The following is a 15,428-nucleotide window of genomic DNA, read 5'->3' as shown; positions in this document are numbered from 1 at the left end:
TCCCCCTCCCATCAGGCAGCCACAAGTCTTTTCTCCAAGTCCATGATTTTCTTTTCTGAGGAGATGTTCATTTGTGCTGGATATTAGATTCCAGTTATAAGTGATATCATATGGTATTTGTCTTTGTCTTTCTGGCTCATTTCACTCAGTATGAGATTCTCTAGTTCCATCCATGTTGCTGCAAATGGCATTATGTCATTCTTTTTATGGCTGAGTAGTATTCCATTGTGTATATATACCACCTCTTCCGAATCCAATCCTCTGTCGATGGACATTTGGGTTGTTTCCATGTCCTGGCTATTGTGAATAGTGCTGCAATGAACATGTGGGTGCACGTGTCTCTTTTAAGGAGAGTTTTGTCCGGATAGATGCCCAAGAGTGGGATTGTGGGGTCATATGGAAGTTCTATGGATAGATTTCTAAGGTGTCTCCAAACTGTTCTCCATAGTGGCTGTACCAGTTTCCATTCCCACCAACAGTGTAGGAGGGTTCCCTTTTCTCCACAGCCCCTCCAGCACTTGTTATTTGTGGATTTATTAATGATGGCCATTCTGACTTGTGTGAGGTGATATCTCATGGTAGTTTTGACTTGCATTTCTCTTATAACCAGCGATGATGAGCATTTTTTCATGTGTTTGCTGGCCATCTGTATATCTTCTTTGGAGAAAACTACTTGAACTGATTAATAAATTCAGCAAAGTAGCAGGATATAAGATTAACATTCAGAAGTCAGTTGCATTTCTGTATACCAGCAATGAAATATTAGAAAAGGAATACAAAAATACGATACCTTTTAAAATTGCACCTCACAAAATCAAACACCTCGGAATACACCTGACCAAGGAGGTAAAGGACCTATATGCCGAGAACTATAAAACTTTAATCAAAGAAATCAAAGAGGATGTAAAGAAATGGAAAGATATTCCATGTTCCTGGATTGGGGAAATCAATATTGTAAAAATGGCCATACTACCCAAAGCAATCTACAGATTCAATGCAATCCCTATCAAATTACTCATGACATTTTTCACAGAACTACAACAAACAATCCAAACATTTATATGGAACAACAAAAGACCCAGAATCGCCAAAGCAATCCTGAGAAACAAAAACCAAGCAGGAGGCATCACTCTCCCAGACTTCAAGAAATACTACAAAGCCACAGTCATCAAAACAGTGTGGTACTGGTATCAAAACAGACAGACAGACCAGTGGAACAGAATAGAGAACCCGGAAATAAACCCTGACACCTATGGTCAATTAATCTTTGACAAGGAAGGCAAGAACATAAAATGGGAAAAAGACAGTCTATTCAGCAAGCATTGCTGCGAAACCTGGACAGCTGCATGCAAAGCAATGAAACTAGAACATACCTTCACACCATGCACAAAAATAAACTCAAAATGGCTGGAAGACTTAAATATACGACAGGACACCATCAAACTCCTAGAAGAAAACATAGGCAAAACACTCTCTGGCATCAACATCATGAATATTTTCTCAGGTCAGTCTCCCAAAGCAATAGCAATTAGAGCAAAAATAAACCCATGGGACCTCATCAAACTGAAAAGCTTTTGCACAGCAAAGGAAACCCAAAAGAAAACAAAAAGACAACTTACAGAATGGGAGAAAATAGTTTCAAATGATGCAACCGACAAGGGCTTAATCTCTAGAATATATAAACAACTTATACAACTCAACAGCAAAAAAGCCAATCAATCAATGGAAAAATGGGCACATCACTTTCTAAAAGCATCTTGCTCACCTATAGAGCTATATATTTTACAAGCATATGAATCTTCCTGGAGGCAGTCTCTTTATCTTGCTAAATTCTTGGCACAAGAACTAAGTTTGCCACCCAGCGGGAAATCTATAACATGTTAAATGAATGGAAAAGGAATGAATGATCAATATTACCTTACAGAGAGAAGTTTTCCTTAGAAATACACCTACTCATTTTTTCAAATGCTTCCAGGTTTTTGGAGTAACAGGTTGTAAATATTCAATGTCAAGACAACGTACAATGGGGCTAGTGCTGTTTTGGCCTCTGCCAGGTAGAATGAGAGACTGGAGATCCATGGCCCTAAACTCATTTCTTAAGGAGATCTCGATTTCTGCTCATTTCTAACCATTAGAGTTATAAGGAAAGTTGGGAAAATGTGTCAAAGTGCTGAGGAGACTGTGCAGAGGAAAGACACTCAAAGTGCTTTCCTCAATGTTCCGCCTGTGAGGCTCAGGAATAAATCTGATCTTCATTTGAATTTGGGTACTGAAGTATTCTTTTTTATTTTTTTATTTTCATTTTTATTTGTATTGCTTTTTAGGGCCACACATGTGGCGTATGGAAGTTTCCAGGCTAGGCGTCGAATCAGAGCTACAGCCGCCAGCCTACACCACAGCCATAGCAATGTGGGATCTGAGCCACATCTGTGATCTACACCATAGCTCACAGCATCACTGGATCCCCGACCCACTGAGCAAGGCCAGGGATTGAACCCACACCCTCATGGATACTAGCGGGATTTGTTTCTGCTTTACTATGATGGGAACTCCGGGAGTATTACTCATCTTTAAGGTAAAGTATCTGTCAAAGTGTTAAAATTTAAAAATAGAGAAAATTTAAAATTTTAAAATAGAGAAAAATAAAATAGATAAATAGAAAAATAGAAATAGATAAATATAAAATAAAATAAGATAAAATAAATAGAAAAAGAGAAGAGGAAAATCAAATTTACAAAGAGAGACATTTCAATAAATAAACCTCATTATTTTCTTCTGACTGACAAGTTGGTAAAAACTTGTTTTTATACTAAATGTTCCTTTAGTTAAGGAACTAGAAGCTTATTACTATTTTAAGTAAGCCGTGCATAAAATAAAATGTGCTAAATATACTAAAAGATATTTGTATTCCAGTGACACATGTAACCATTTACATTTCTAAAAGTAATTATAAATGTTATATATGTATACATTGTTTTACATTAAACTCTACTATCCTGTAACTGCTTTACACTGAGCAGTAATAATAAAGACACACACTTAGGCACAGATAGTGAGCATTTAAAATATTGATTCTTGTGGATGTTCCACTTTGTCAGATTATTTAACAGGCAGACTAAAACATTTGCTCAATGATTTTGTTTAACTTTTCCCTCTAAAATCCTCTTGTATATATATATATATTTTTCATTCACATTTTAAGGGGAAAAAAAAAGGGTGTTCTTTGAAAAACTTTAACCTGCTGATTTTCTTAACAGTCAGCATGTTGCCAGAAGACGTATCTTGAATGAAACTCATATTATCTCTGTTAACTCACAGGAGGCTGAGTAGAAGCAGTCTCCAGCTCTCTTCTGCTGGGGGCAGAAGGGAACATTAGCTAGGACCTGCCTCTGCCACCTGCCTCCCTCACAGCTCCCTTTTCCTTCTCTCTGTCACCCTTCCCTGTGGGTGCTGGGAAAGTGCATTATCCTGGCCATCTCTAGCCCTGGAAGGAGATGTTAGGAATATGGCTAGTTTTAGAATCAAAGAACTTGGACCATAAATTTGAAAATAAAGAAAATTCCAAAAGCAAGCAGCAGTTTTTAATAACTTTCAAAATTACCTCTCTTCTTTTATAGAGGACTAAAAACTCTCTATGTGGCCTTTTTCTTTTTTCATGAAGAAAAGTTTTGGGGACACACACAGTCCAACAGAAGCTAGTAAAGGAAGGGAAAGTCTAATTCCCCTGAACTTTGTCCTTTTGGTTTGGTAAAGTGGAGGTGAGACTCTCAAAATACCACAGTTGCCCATCGTAGCAAAAGCAAAGAACTCAAATGTGTGCAGAGTTCCTCTCCTGACATTTTGTCTTAAAATGGCAGAGAAACTGAAAGTATGTGGAAATGTTTGTGCTTGTGTGCATGCACGTGCATGTGTGTGTAGTCGTATAGACATACATTATCAGATATGTTTTTCATTTAAGCTCTGTGTTGTCACCTTAAAATATTGGCCTTAGGGCATTAACTTATAAAACAAATGTGTTTTGAAATGAGGAAACCATTAAGATTGACAATTAATTTATGGTGGGGTTGGCGATATTTAGTTAGGGTCACATGTGTTCAGCATATGACATCGATTAGAATCAAAGCTTCTATGTTTCAAAAATATATAAAAAGCACCCCCTGACATCTTGCACCCTTGTGGTGCTCCATGGCTTTTTTCCAAGTGGAAGAACTCCATATGACATCAGTGGTTATAGTACTTCCCAACGCACTTACCTTGAATGTAATATAAATTTTGACAAGGGCTTCTGAGAGAGTTCTAAAATTCTTGTAACTACTACAATTTCCAAGGAGACAGTAGATATAATTTTAAAATCCACTTTCAAAACCCACCAGAAAGAGGAACTGATAATTTGGCTTTTTGCTAAGTGGGAATCACTCATCCTATGCCCTGATCCCTGGACCCAAACTCTCTGCTCATTGTTGGGGAGGGCAGGCTCAAATGTCCCACCTAACACTGCCTCCATTTCTTTACTGGACCCTGAGAGACTAGAAAGACCCTTAGTGATTTGGAGACAATTATTTTATGCACCAAGTTTAGGTTTATCATCTCCTATTGAGAAACCCAGATAATTCTTTGCTTCTGCATTTTCACTCCCACAGGCTGGAGAATCACCCCAGGGCTGACTGACATGTCTGAGGGTGAGAGTTTGATATTGATCTCCTAGCAGAGGACACCAAGGAGCAGCTCTCCTGAGCCCCAGAAAGGCAGGTGCATCCTGCTAGGCACCTCTCTCAGCTCTTGGAGTACTGATCTGTGTGCTAGGTCATCATGAGAAGGCCATGATCTTCCCCAAAGCCTAGACCCTTTCTTGCAAAGAGGAATTTTAACCTGGCCTTTAGGGGGCCCTCAAGGGACCTTTTAACCATCAAGTGGTTGGAATAAAGTCTAGGCAGAAAAGACTTGTTGTTTTGTTGTTGTTATCATAATTGTCTATTATTTAAATAGTACATGTTACCTAAATATTTCCAGGATACCATGGCATTTTTAACAACTCTCTTATTTCATAGATAAGGAAATCAAGAGCCAGAGAGTGTGAACAACTTGCTCCTTCGCAAGATAAACAATATTTGATACTATATTGTGTTACATGTGAGAGGGAGACTCTGAATTTGGATGAATGAAACACTAAGTGGATGGATAAATCAGAGAAGAAAGAATGACTTGCCCTGATCTGCAGACACTCAATCTTTAATACCATCTCTTTTCCAACTACCTTGACACTGTTTGGTATACAGCTAGATCATTTCTCTTTCCATTCTAGCTTTTCCATTGTTAAAACATAACTTAGATAAACATTAAGCAGAAGAGTAAACCCAAACCCAAAAGAGTTAAACATTTTTACAAATCTTTAAATGTTTGAGTATTATAAATACATGCTTTATTTGACAAAAGTGACCCATCCTTAAAAATTAAAATGCAAGTCTGTGCGAAATTCCACCGAGTATCGTTATTCTAAAAATGTTCCCAGCATCTGAATCACCCCTCTGTTCTCTGCAATGGTTCACATATGTGCACACCACCAACAGGCAGTGGTGGAACAGAGGAGCGATTCACACAGAGATGTATTAGGAATTTGTGGATTCCATGGGCAGACATGGACTGGACAAGGAGTTCCATTTTGAACAGTTTGACAAGGAGAGCTAGCCTAGGATACAGACTTAATGAGAGTGGAGTTAAGGGTCTGTGATTCCAAATTGGAGCTGAAGATACTCACCTTTTGTAATATGATTGCAAAATTGCTACAGGCAGGACAATCAGCTGGAAAACAGGCCTAATTAAAGCCAGAGCCATATCAAATTTCAATACCAGGCAATCCGACGTTTAGATGCCAGAAAAGGTTACTTGACTAGCTGACTTTTCAAGGTTACTCCCCAATTCAGTTCAAGGCATGATCTCTTAAATCAGAGCTATTATCTAGTCTATAATTTAGCATAATTTATAATTTTCAACATTGCTTTCATGTCTCCTTGCTGTTTTCCTAGCTCTGCATTTCTCTCCCAGGAGTGCATACATACCTTTCCTTCAGCCCTAAAGACACACACTAAATCCTCTTAACATTCAACACCCACATCACCAGCAACACGTTTTTATTTTTAATCATGCAGACTGGATGAACTTTCCCCTGGTGGAAAATTATATTGACTATCAGTACCAGAGAGCCTTCTCCTCTCCCTGTCATTAAGGGCACTGTCAACACTTCTATTTTCAAGGTTTCTACCTCAGCTAAATTAGAAAGATGCTCCTTCTCCAGTGAGATTCTTGGCACCAGAGAATCATGTGCTCCTCGTTGATGAGCTGATTTTGAGAAAAGGAAGAAACGATCAACAAATCCCCACAAATCCTAAAGCAAGTTTTTAAGTTATCATGGACTTAAAGATACTGTTGCTTTGGGATGAATATTAAAGTTCTGGGAGAGAAGCTGATTTGAAGAATTGAAATTCTTTTAAGTATTTTGAAATTTAAAGGAACTATTATTGCGACCTGAGCCTTTTCTTCTAGCACCTTCTTGATTCCTCATCCCCTGCTAATTGTTACTGTATCCCTTTTCACATTAAAGGGGGTCTGTGAGAAATGATTGAGTGGTATGACAATGGCCAGTTAATAATCGATGCACGCTACCAATATCTGGACTGTCTATCCATAAGCTTAGAAGAAGACCCCTAATGTTTCCTTGACATCCAAGCAACCACAAGTAAGGTGTTCAGGAGTCACCAAACTGTTACATATGCTTGTAACATGATTCATCCCAGACTGGTGATTGTGTTTGTGGTAGTTGGAGCCTTAGTTATATCTTAATTTTATGTAATTCAGAAAGAAAGAAATACTAAGCAGCTGCTAATCATTACTTCAACTTCTCTCATTTTAAAACTCAGTCATTCCTTGGATACATCATAGTAGACTCTTATGAGTAACATTCCTTGGAAAATCCTTCAGAGGCTCATTCTTTTCACAGTGACTTCAATTTGCTTTTTATTGTCCCCAAAGGAGAAAAGCACAAAATCACTTTTAGAACAACTGCACTCTGCTTCCACAGCCCACTTAAAGAGGGACAGAGACACAACTGACACAAAATAAGGGAGAGATGGTGATTAAAGCTTTATTAATGTATGTAGGGGGAGATGGTCTAATGGTCTGTTTTGCCTCTAAGAGTCCAATCTTCTCCAAGACTGTATTACTGTATTTAAATCTTATAAAAATAGAAGATATAACAGACTTTTTCCTTCTCACTGCTCCACTGGAAACCTCTTTCACTTAGTAGCTCTGTGACCTCAGCAAGTCATTTAATTTCCCTCAGACTTAGCCTCCTCATCTGTGACTTGGGATGATAAGCCTACTTCACAGGGTTATTCCGAGAAATGAATGGAATAATATCTATGAAACATTTTTTATGAATTCTAACACACTAGAGTATTGTTGTTATTATTATTAGTGATTGTATGTATTACTCTGCCAAATGAAGTATATGACAATATAGATAAAAAGAGAGGTTCAGAATTTGTGTAGGTAGGGGATTTGGAATGAGACCAATTAAAACACTGGGGAAAACCACAAGACTGAGGAATAGCCCTGGAGATTAAAGGAAAAGGGAAGCCTTAGACAGCTGGGTACTTGTGTAGTTTGTGTGGGTCTCTTGGGAATCTTACAATCAGGATGTTTTCTTTCTTTTCTTTGAGAGTGTGATTGACTCAGTGAGTTGGAAAAGGACCCTCCCAGCCACATAGCCATGGTCTTGCATTAAATGGCAGCTGGAAACAAATCTGTGGAGAAGTTAGCATCTCGCATCTAGCCCCAGCCTACCCCAAGAGGGGAGATGGACTCTGGAATCAGACCTGGGTTTGAATTGCTTTTGGTTGTATGGTTTTTGGCAAATCATCTATCCTCTCTAGCCTCAATTTCTTTATCTGTAAAATGTAGTAAGTTGATGTTAATAAGATCTTATAAGATAATGAATTAAAAAGTACTTGATCCAGGATAAACAATAAATTGTAATGATTATTTATTTTATTATGGATAATTGTTTTTAATATTAACCAAAGTGAAGATTTGCCAAAGAGAAAAATGAATGCATGTGAAAGTCCTTTTGCTTTCTTTTTCTTTTTTTCTTTCTTTTGAAAAGCAAAAGTTTCAGTCTCATAAAAAGTAAAAGGTTCAATGAATGATTACCAGGATCATCATAAGATTATGTCTGATTTTAAAGCAGTCAAAATTAACCACTCTGCAAGGTTATGGTCTAGATAAAACCTTAACTGAATCATTTTGCTAAGTTCATATATACAAGTACTGCAGTAATCCTAAACTTGGCCATTGTCTGTGAAAACGAAAGGAGTGTCCCCCATCTAGAACCCCATTTTGTGGGCCAACAGGAAGCTGTAGGCAATCTAAATATTCTTTTTTTGAGGAAGTGGAGATGGGAGGGTAAGAGTAAGACTTAGGCTGTGGGCTTAGGAAAATGATGGATATAGTTATAAATGGCAACTCCAGAATTTGCTTTCACGTCTGTTCATTATCTCCCAATGCAAGGGCTCCCTCTGCAGGCTCCAGTAACCTCAGATGCTGTGTGGGAAGCCAAGTCCAGCTATGCATGTACCTGCTGTAATTCTTATTTGTGAATATCATGCTCCCTGACAATAAAACTGCATATGTGAACATATCATGGTACATGCATCTCTTAGGTACCACTGGTGTTGCACTGTGGCAAAACTGGCAGGATAAAGGGGTAAAATGACCACAGTCTCTTGTGCTCATTCACCTGGTGGTGTGGCCTAGCATGGACACATGGTCTGTGGAAGAAAAGACATGAGATGTTTCAAGACCCCACTGCAGTAGAGAGATAAGATCTCTGTGGATGTGCTCAGCTCATTAAGGGCTCCTCTGTTGAAACTATGGTACATAAACACCAAGGTACCACCCTACATTGTGTCACTGGCCAACACTAACAGCTGCAAAATGTGTTAAGATTTGATTTAGAGTCTATCAGATTCATAAAAGCATATATTGGTTTATATTTAAATAGAGCGAGAGAGTACAAAAGACTGTTTTGATAGATAAAACATGGCTATATGTCAACAATTATATAGAAAAGAATGGGTAACTTGTTAGAGGTAAACATGGCAGTACCACAGATGACATAGGATCACACCTTTAAAGCCAAGATTCAGGTGTGCAGAGGACAATAAGCTATCCACAGGGGCAACTATTCTATTACATTCAACCTCTAGACACTCCTAAATGGTGGGATTTGGGGGGCTGAATAAGAGAGAAATAATGGAGCAAGTATGTCAGTCAGTCGGGTATAATTGGAGACCCTTGCTTGGTGAATTTATAGATACTCCTTCTAAAGGTACTTAGAGGTACTCAAGAAAGAAGAGATAATAGAAATGTATTTAATACAGGACAAGTTCACGTTCTATACTTGGAGCTCTTGCTGATAGGAGTGATCATTTAATCTGGAAGAAACTCAGGGTCCCTCAAAGTTGGGTGTCAGAAGGAGAGTGGTATTTAAAGAAATCACTAGTACCTGTGGTCTCAAAATCAGCTAAGTACTAAGCAGAAGAGACAGAGACAGAGGACTAGAATCGTACATGTGGCCTGCAAGCAAAAGGGAAATATGTAATTATGAAGTAGAGATCAAAAGAATTTACTCTGTAATAACATAAAGTTTAAAGGCTTTCCCCATTTTTTAAGGCCTTGTTTTCTCTATAAATATTTTAGGGTTGAGAAGTAGAAAGCAAAGCTAAATAAAAGATGGACTGTTTTTCTAGATCAACACTTTAATCGTTTCTTATAATCCGTGATTTTTGTACTATTGAAAGCTGTAAGCTATTGAGCTCCTAATAGGACATGGACAAAACAGGACCTTTGGCAAAAGCTTGGAAGATCTGAATTCAAAGTTTAGTTCTGGCTTTTTTGTCTTTATAACTTTATTGAGACATATTTTATATGTCATAGAATTCAACTAGGTCAAGCATATAATTCATTTTTTTTTTATTACATTTACCAAGTTGTACAGCCATTATCACAAATCAGTTTCAGGATGTTTCATCCCCACAAACAAGACCCCCCCCTGCCCATTTACAGTTAACCCCCCTTCCTGGTTCCAATTGCTGGCCCCAGGCAACCACTGAATTACTCTCTGTCTCTATAGATTTGCCTTTTCTGGACATTTCACATAAATCAAATAAAAAAATGTAGCCTCGCATATCTAGCTTCTTTCTCTAAGAATGATTTTTTTTTTTGTCTTTTTGCCATTTCTTGGGCCGCTTCCACGACATATGGAGCTTCCCAGGCTAGGGCTAATCGGAGCTACAGCTGTAGGCCTAAGCCAGAGCCACAGCAACGCGGGATCCGAGCTGCTTCTGCAGCCTACACCACAGCTCACGGCAATGCCGGATCCTTAACCCACTGAGCAAGGCCAGGGATTGAACCTGCAACCTCATGGTTCTTAGTCGGATTTGTCAACCACTGCGCCACGGCGGGAACTCCAATAATGACGTTTTAGAGGTCATCCATGTTGTAGCATATAGCTGCAGTTCATTCTCTTTTATTGATGAATATATTACATTTTTGTATATCCATTTACCAGTTGCTGGACATTTAGATGATTCCCAATTCTTGGCTATTATGAATAATTCAGCTAAGAGGATTTGTACATAAGTCTTTGTGTGGACATATGTTTTCATTTCCTTTGGCTGTATACCTAGGAGTGGGATTACTAGATCAAATGGTAAAATTATGCTGAACCTTTTAATAAATTTCCAAAGTGTTTTCCATAATGGCCACACCAGCCACATATAAGTGTTCCTATTTTTCCACATCCTCCTAGCCCTGCCTCTTACTAGCTATACAGCTTTGGGCAAACTTTAGTTCTTTAAAAAAACAGGTGGGCCAGGGAGTTAACATTTACCAAGTGCCTGCTCTAGACTAGACACGGTGATAGAAGCACTACATTCTTTGTTTACCCTCAGTGTCATCCCCATGAAAGGGAGATTGATTTTCTATGTATCCAATGAATTTACGGAATTCCAGAGAAGTCAGGTAAGTTGGTCATCATTGTCATATGGCATTCTCACGAATACTAAATTATATCAAGTATCATAGATGAACATTCACATCTTAGTGTTGGGGACAGAATGTGGTTAATAAAGAGATTTTTTTATTTCTCTGCTTCTATCTGTCATTCATGTCTCAAAAAGGTCTAACCACAGAGCCTGACCTAACAATCAAGTCCCACTACCTTTCTGGTGATGGTTGCCTGCTATGAAACTGTCATGCTTTAGAGAATCTGAAAGCCTTTAGAGAACCTACCCTGCAGTCACAATTACTCCAGGGTTAGGACTATCCTAGAGCCAATCCTTAACCCAAATAGTAATATCTTTTTCACATAAAAAATAAGAGCATCTATTTCAGGATAGGGTTATATTTTAATGGCTGTTTTTTATTCTCATTTCTTCTTTCTCCCCCTCTTCTCAATGACAGTAATTACTTTTCTAAATCCCCAAAAGAGAGTCCCCAAAAAAAGTATTTTTGAAGGTTGCCAAGAAGTTCATTGACTTGATTCCTGTGAATATGAATCAGTTGGCTTGATAAGTGGCATTAAGAAATGAAAAGAGTGAGAGGAGTTCCCTTCTTGGCTCAGGGGTTAATGAACACGACTAGGATCCATGAGGATGTGGGTTTGATCCCTGGCCTCGCTCACTGGGTTAAGAATCCTGTGTTGCTGTGAGCTGTGGTGTGGGTCGCAGATGCAGCTTGGATCTGGCGTTGCTGTGGCTGTGGTGTAAACTGGCAGCTGCAGCTCTGATTCAACCCCTAGCCTGGGAACCTCCATATGCGGAGGGTGTGGCTTTAAAAAGCATAGGGAAGTAATCTGAAGAAAAGGCCTCAATTATTACCTTACTCAAATCAAGTGTTTGGATATGATATCATTTCTATGTGGAATCTACTAAAAAAATGATACAAAAGAACATATTTATAAAACAAAAACCCACAGATTTTAATTTTAATTTTTTGTCTTTTCTAGGGCTGCACTCATGGCATGTGGAGGTTCCCAGGCCAGGGCTAATCAGAGCTACAGTTGCCGGCCTAAGCCAGAGCCACAGCAACACAAGATTCAAACCGCGTCTGCAACCTACACCACAGGTCAGGGCAACACCGGATCCTTAGCCCACTGAGCAAGGCCAGGGATGGAACCCGCAACCTCATGGTTCCTAGTCAGACTCGTTAACCACTGAGCCATGATGGGAACTCCAGATTTTAAAAACAAACTTATGGTTATACTAGGGGAAACCGTGGTGGGGAGGAATAAATTAGGAGGGAGGGAATGAGATATACACACTACTGTATATAAAACAGATAAGCAACAAGGACATACTGTATGGCATAGGGAACTCTACTAGTGTTCTGTAATAGCTTATATAGGAAAAAAAGAATGGATATATATCAATGTATAATTGATTCACTATGCTGTATACCTGAAACTAATACAACACTGTAGGTCAACTGTACTCCAAAAACATTTTTTTTTAAATTCAAATGTTTGGAATTTTAAAATATATTTCTGAATATGAAAATTCATATGAAGTATTTTTAGTATGAAATATGGAATTTTTATATAAAATATTATACAACATAAAGTTTTTCTAACCAATAATCTGTCACTCATTGTGTCTTTTCAGGGAGAGCCTGGTGTCAGAGGCCTTCCAGGCCCTTCTGGGCCTCGGGGTATAGGAATTCAAGGGCCAAAGGTGAGTTCTCAGGCCAGGGCTCTGCTAAAGGTCAGGTACTGTCTGTGACAACCAGGGAACCCTGGCTGCGTAGGAAGTGGTCATTCTTTTTTTTTTTTTTTGCCTTTTCTAGGGCCGCTTCCTGCAGCACATGGAGGTTCCCAGGCTAGGGGTCTAATTGGAGCTGTAGCCACCGGCTACGCCACAGCCACAGCAACGCAGGATAGGAAGTGGTCATTCTGATGTTGACTTATTTTTTCTTGATTGCTGATGAAGAGTCTTACTTTTCCATATCATGTGAACTTTCAGTAAAGCAGAACATTTAAGTTTATAAAGCCATTCATTTTCCCTGGAAGAAACTGGAGAGTCAGTGTCTCTTTAAAAAAAGTGACTGCAAAGGGCTTACAATGTTTTCAGCTTCCTCAGAGGCTGTGCAGTCACTAAGAAGCTCCCCCATACTTTGGCCAGAGGGGCAGGACCTCAGATGGCTCTTGAACAGGATGCCAGCTGATGTATCTATTGTGTCCAGTGAGCCTAGTCCACTCTGCTAGGTCCCCGAGAAAAGTGAGAGAAACCTCCTTTGGCTGTGTTCTCATTTCTATTTCTTTTCCTTTTGTTAACGCCACCTTGGTGATTATTCATTTTTTATTCTTTTAATCAGTGTTTCTTAATGAGGGAGCTTTTTACCCTTCCCTCTCTGCCCTAGGGGGACATTTGGCAATGTGTGGGATCATTTGGGGGGGTGTGATGTCACATTGGGGAAGGGGTGCTACTGGCATCTAGTGGGTAGAGGCCAAGGATGTTGCTAAACATCCTGCAGTGCACAGGTCAGCCCCAACGATGAAGAATGATGCAGCTCAAATTGTTAGTTATGTTGAGGTTGAAGAGCCCTGTTTTAATTGTTCATTCATTTGCTCAGCAAATCTTCCTTTGATTTGTTCAAAAGTAAGATTCATAGGAAAAACAGGTTTCACGAGCCACTCATCACAAATTTAAATTTCTAATATGTACATTCACATCCAAAATGTGCAGAGGTGAATTAGAACCCTGTTGCCAGTGAGGAAAGGGAAAAGACTTAATGAGTCATTGGTTTGCCCGAGGATCCCCAAATCACCAGATTCTTAGCTCATCCTTTTTTTTGTTCATCAACTCCACTTTGACAGTGGGCTGCTTCTTAAACTTACAGATCACTTTATATGGATGAAGATCCCTCTAAGATGGTAGTAGTTGTTATCACTGGGTGATGGAATGATGGGTCTATTTTTTTCTTCAACGTCATTTTTTTTTTTTTTGGTCTGCGCCTGTGACATGCGGAAATTCCCGGGCGAGGGATGGAACCCATGCCACCATGGCAACCCAGGCTGCCAGAGCAATAATTCCGTACCTTCAACCCATTGCACCAAAAGAGAACTCCTCTTCATTGTCATTTTTATTATTATTATTATTATTATTTTTTAAGAGTTCCTCTTACAGTTAGAAAAAATAAAGCTTTTTCCCATACTGGAGAGAAAAAGACGGACTTATATAGTAACTCACATAAACTCAGTGTTTCTCAAAGCTTGTTTCATCAAGTGTTAATTTGGGAACTTCTGGGATAAACACATTTAAATTAATCTTTCTATTGTAGGATTTCCTAGAGGTTTGAATATATTGATGTGCTCTAGGGATCTCCACGGAAAGACACACGCTGTGGTGTAGAACATTCTGCAATCTTATTTGACCACAAGTCTTTCCTCAAGAAACATGGGGTCAGTTTGTACAGTAAGGAACACATACTGGGAAAAGACACATTTATTACGTATATTCTTAAAAATTACATATATTCTTAAAAATTCAGTGTTGACCCACATCAATAGCTGCTGAATCTTTAACTCTAACCCACCTAAATTAATATTCTATCTTGAAATGGAGAAATATATTGAAAACTGCATAGAATTGTGTGCGAGTGGTCTTTGAACCCGTGGTGTTCTCGGGGTTGGTGGTAGGGCAACTGGAGGAGCCCTTGCAGGAGGCTCTGGGGCCAATACTTCTGCTTTCATAAGCTCTGCCTTATCTCTTTATAGTTGGATTATATGTAAAAGTTTTGTAAAGGATTTGATGACTTCAAAATTTTGGAAAAACACTGCTTTGTATAAATAAGAACAGTGTGGATGTAGGTCTCAATCAGACCTAAGTGAGAATGAAGCTGAGAGCACGAATCTGTTGTTTCTTTTTAAATCTCCTTACACTCCTCTCTGATTTCTGTCTTATAACAGGGTGATACTGGGCAGAAAGGCTTGCCTGGCCCTCCTGGCCCCCCTGGCTATGGATTACAAGGAATCAAAGTAAGTGACTGGGATTATGCTAGAGGTAATGGGAAGAAGAGGTTGTGGAAAATACAAAATAAGACTATTATGAAATGGACTTATGTAAGCTTAGTAGTTAAAATTGCATCCAGTGTATAGAGGCATCATTCAAAAGTGTGAACGTGATATAAGTACATTAGTTTCACAAATGCTAAGCATTACATCAGAAGCTAGGAGGGAAATTGAATGGTTATGGTTGTTTGCTGTTCCTGTGGGTTTCTGAGCTGAACAGAGTGGCTGTGCCCTGTCTCCCTTACCTTCTTCACCTGTATCCATTGTTCTTAGCCCAGGGCTCCCCAGTCTTAGTTCACAGTGCAAT

General features: G+C 39.0%; 1 protein-coding gene across 2 annotated transcripts in view; it reads left to right on the top strand.

Annotated features, from left to right (window-relative positions):
- The window catches only part of COL28A1 (collagen type XXVIII alpha 1 chain), a 166,216-nt gene that overhangs the window by 93,394 nt on the left and 57,394 nt on the right, over nucleotides 1-15,428 (top strand). For both annotated transcript variants that reach the window (XM_047753700.1, XM_047753699.1), the window contains exons 26-27: nucleotides 12,717-12,785; nucleotides 15,020-15,088. In XM_047753700.1, coding sequence (XP_047609656.1) covers nucleotides 12,717-12,785; nucleotides 15,020-15,088 — 138 coding nt within the window. The remainder of the gene's footprint in view (nucleotides 1-12,716; nucleotides 12,786-15,019; nucleotides 15,089-15,428) is intronic.

Source organism: Phacochoerus africanus, chromosome 11 (genome assembly GCF_016906955.1).
Source record: "Phacochoerus africanus isolate WHEZ1 chromosome 11, ROS_Pafr_v1, whole genome shotgun sequence".
Taxonomy (NCBI): Eukaryota; Metazoa; Chordata; class Mammalia; order Artiodactyla; family Suidae; genus Phacochoerus; species Phacochoerus africanus.
This window is presented reverse-complemented; position numbering and strand designations above follow the sequence as displayed.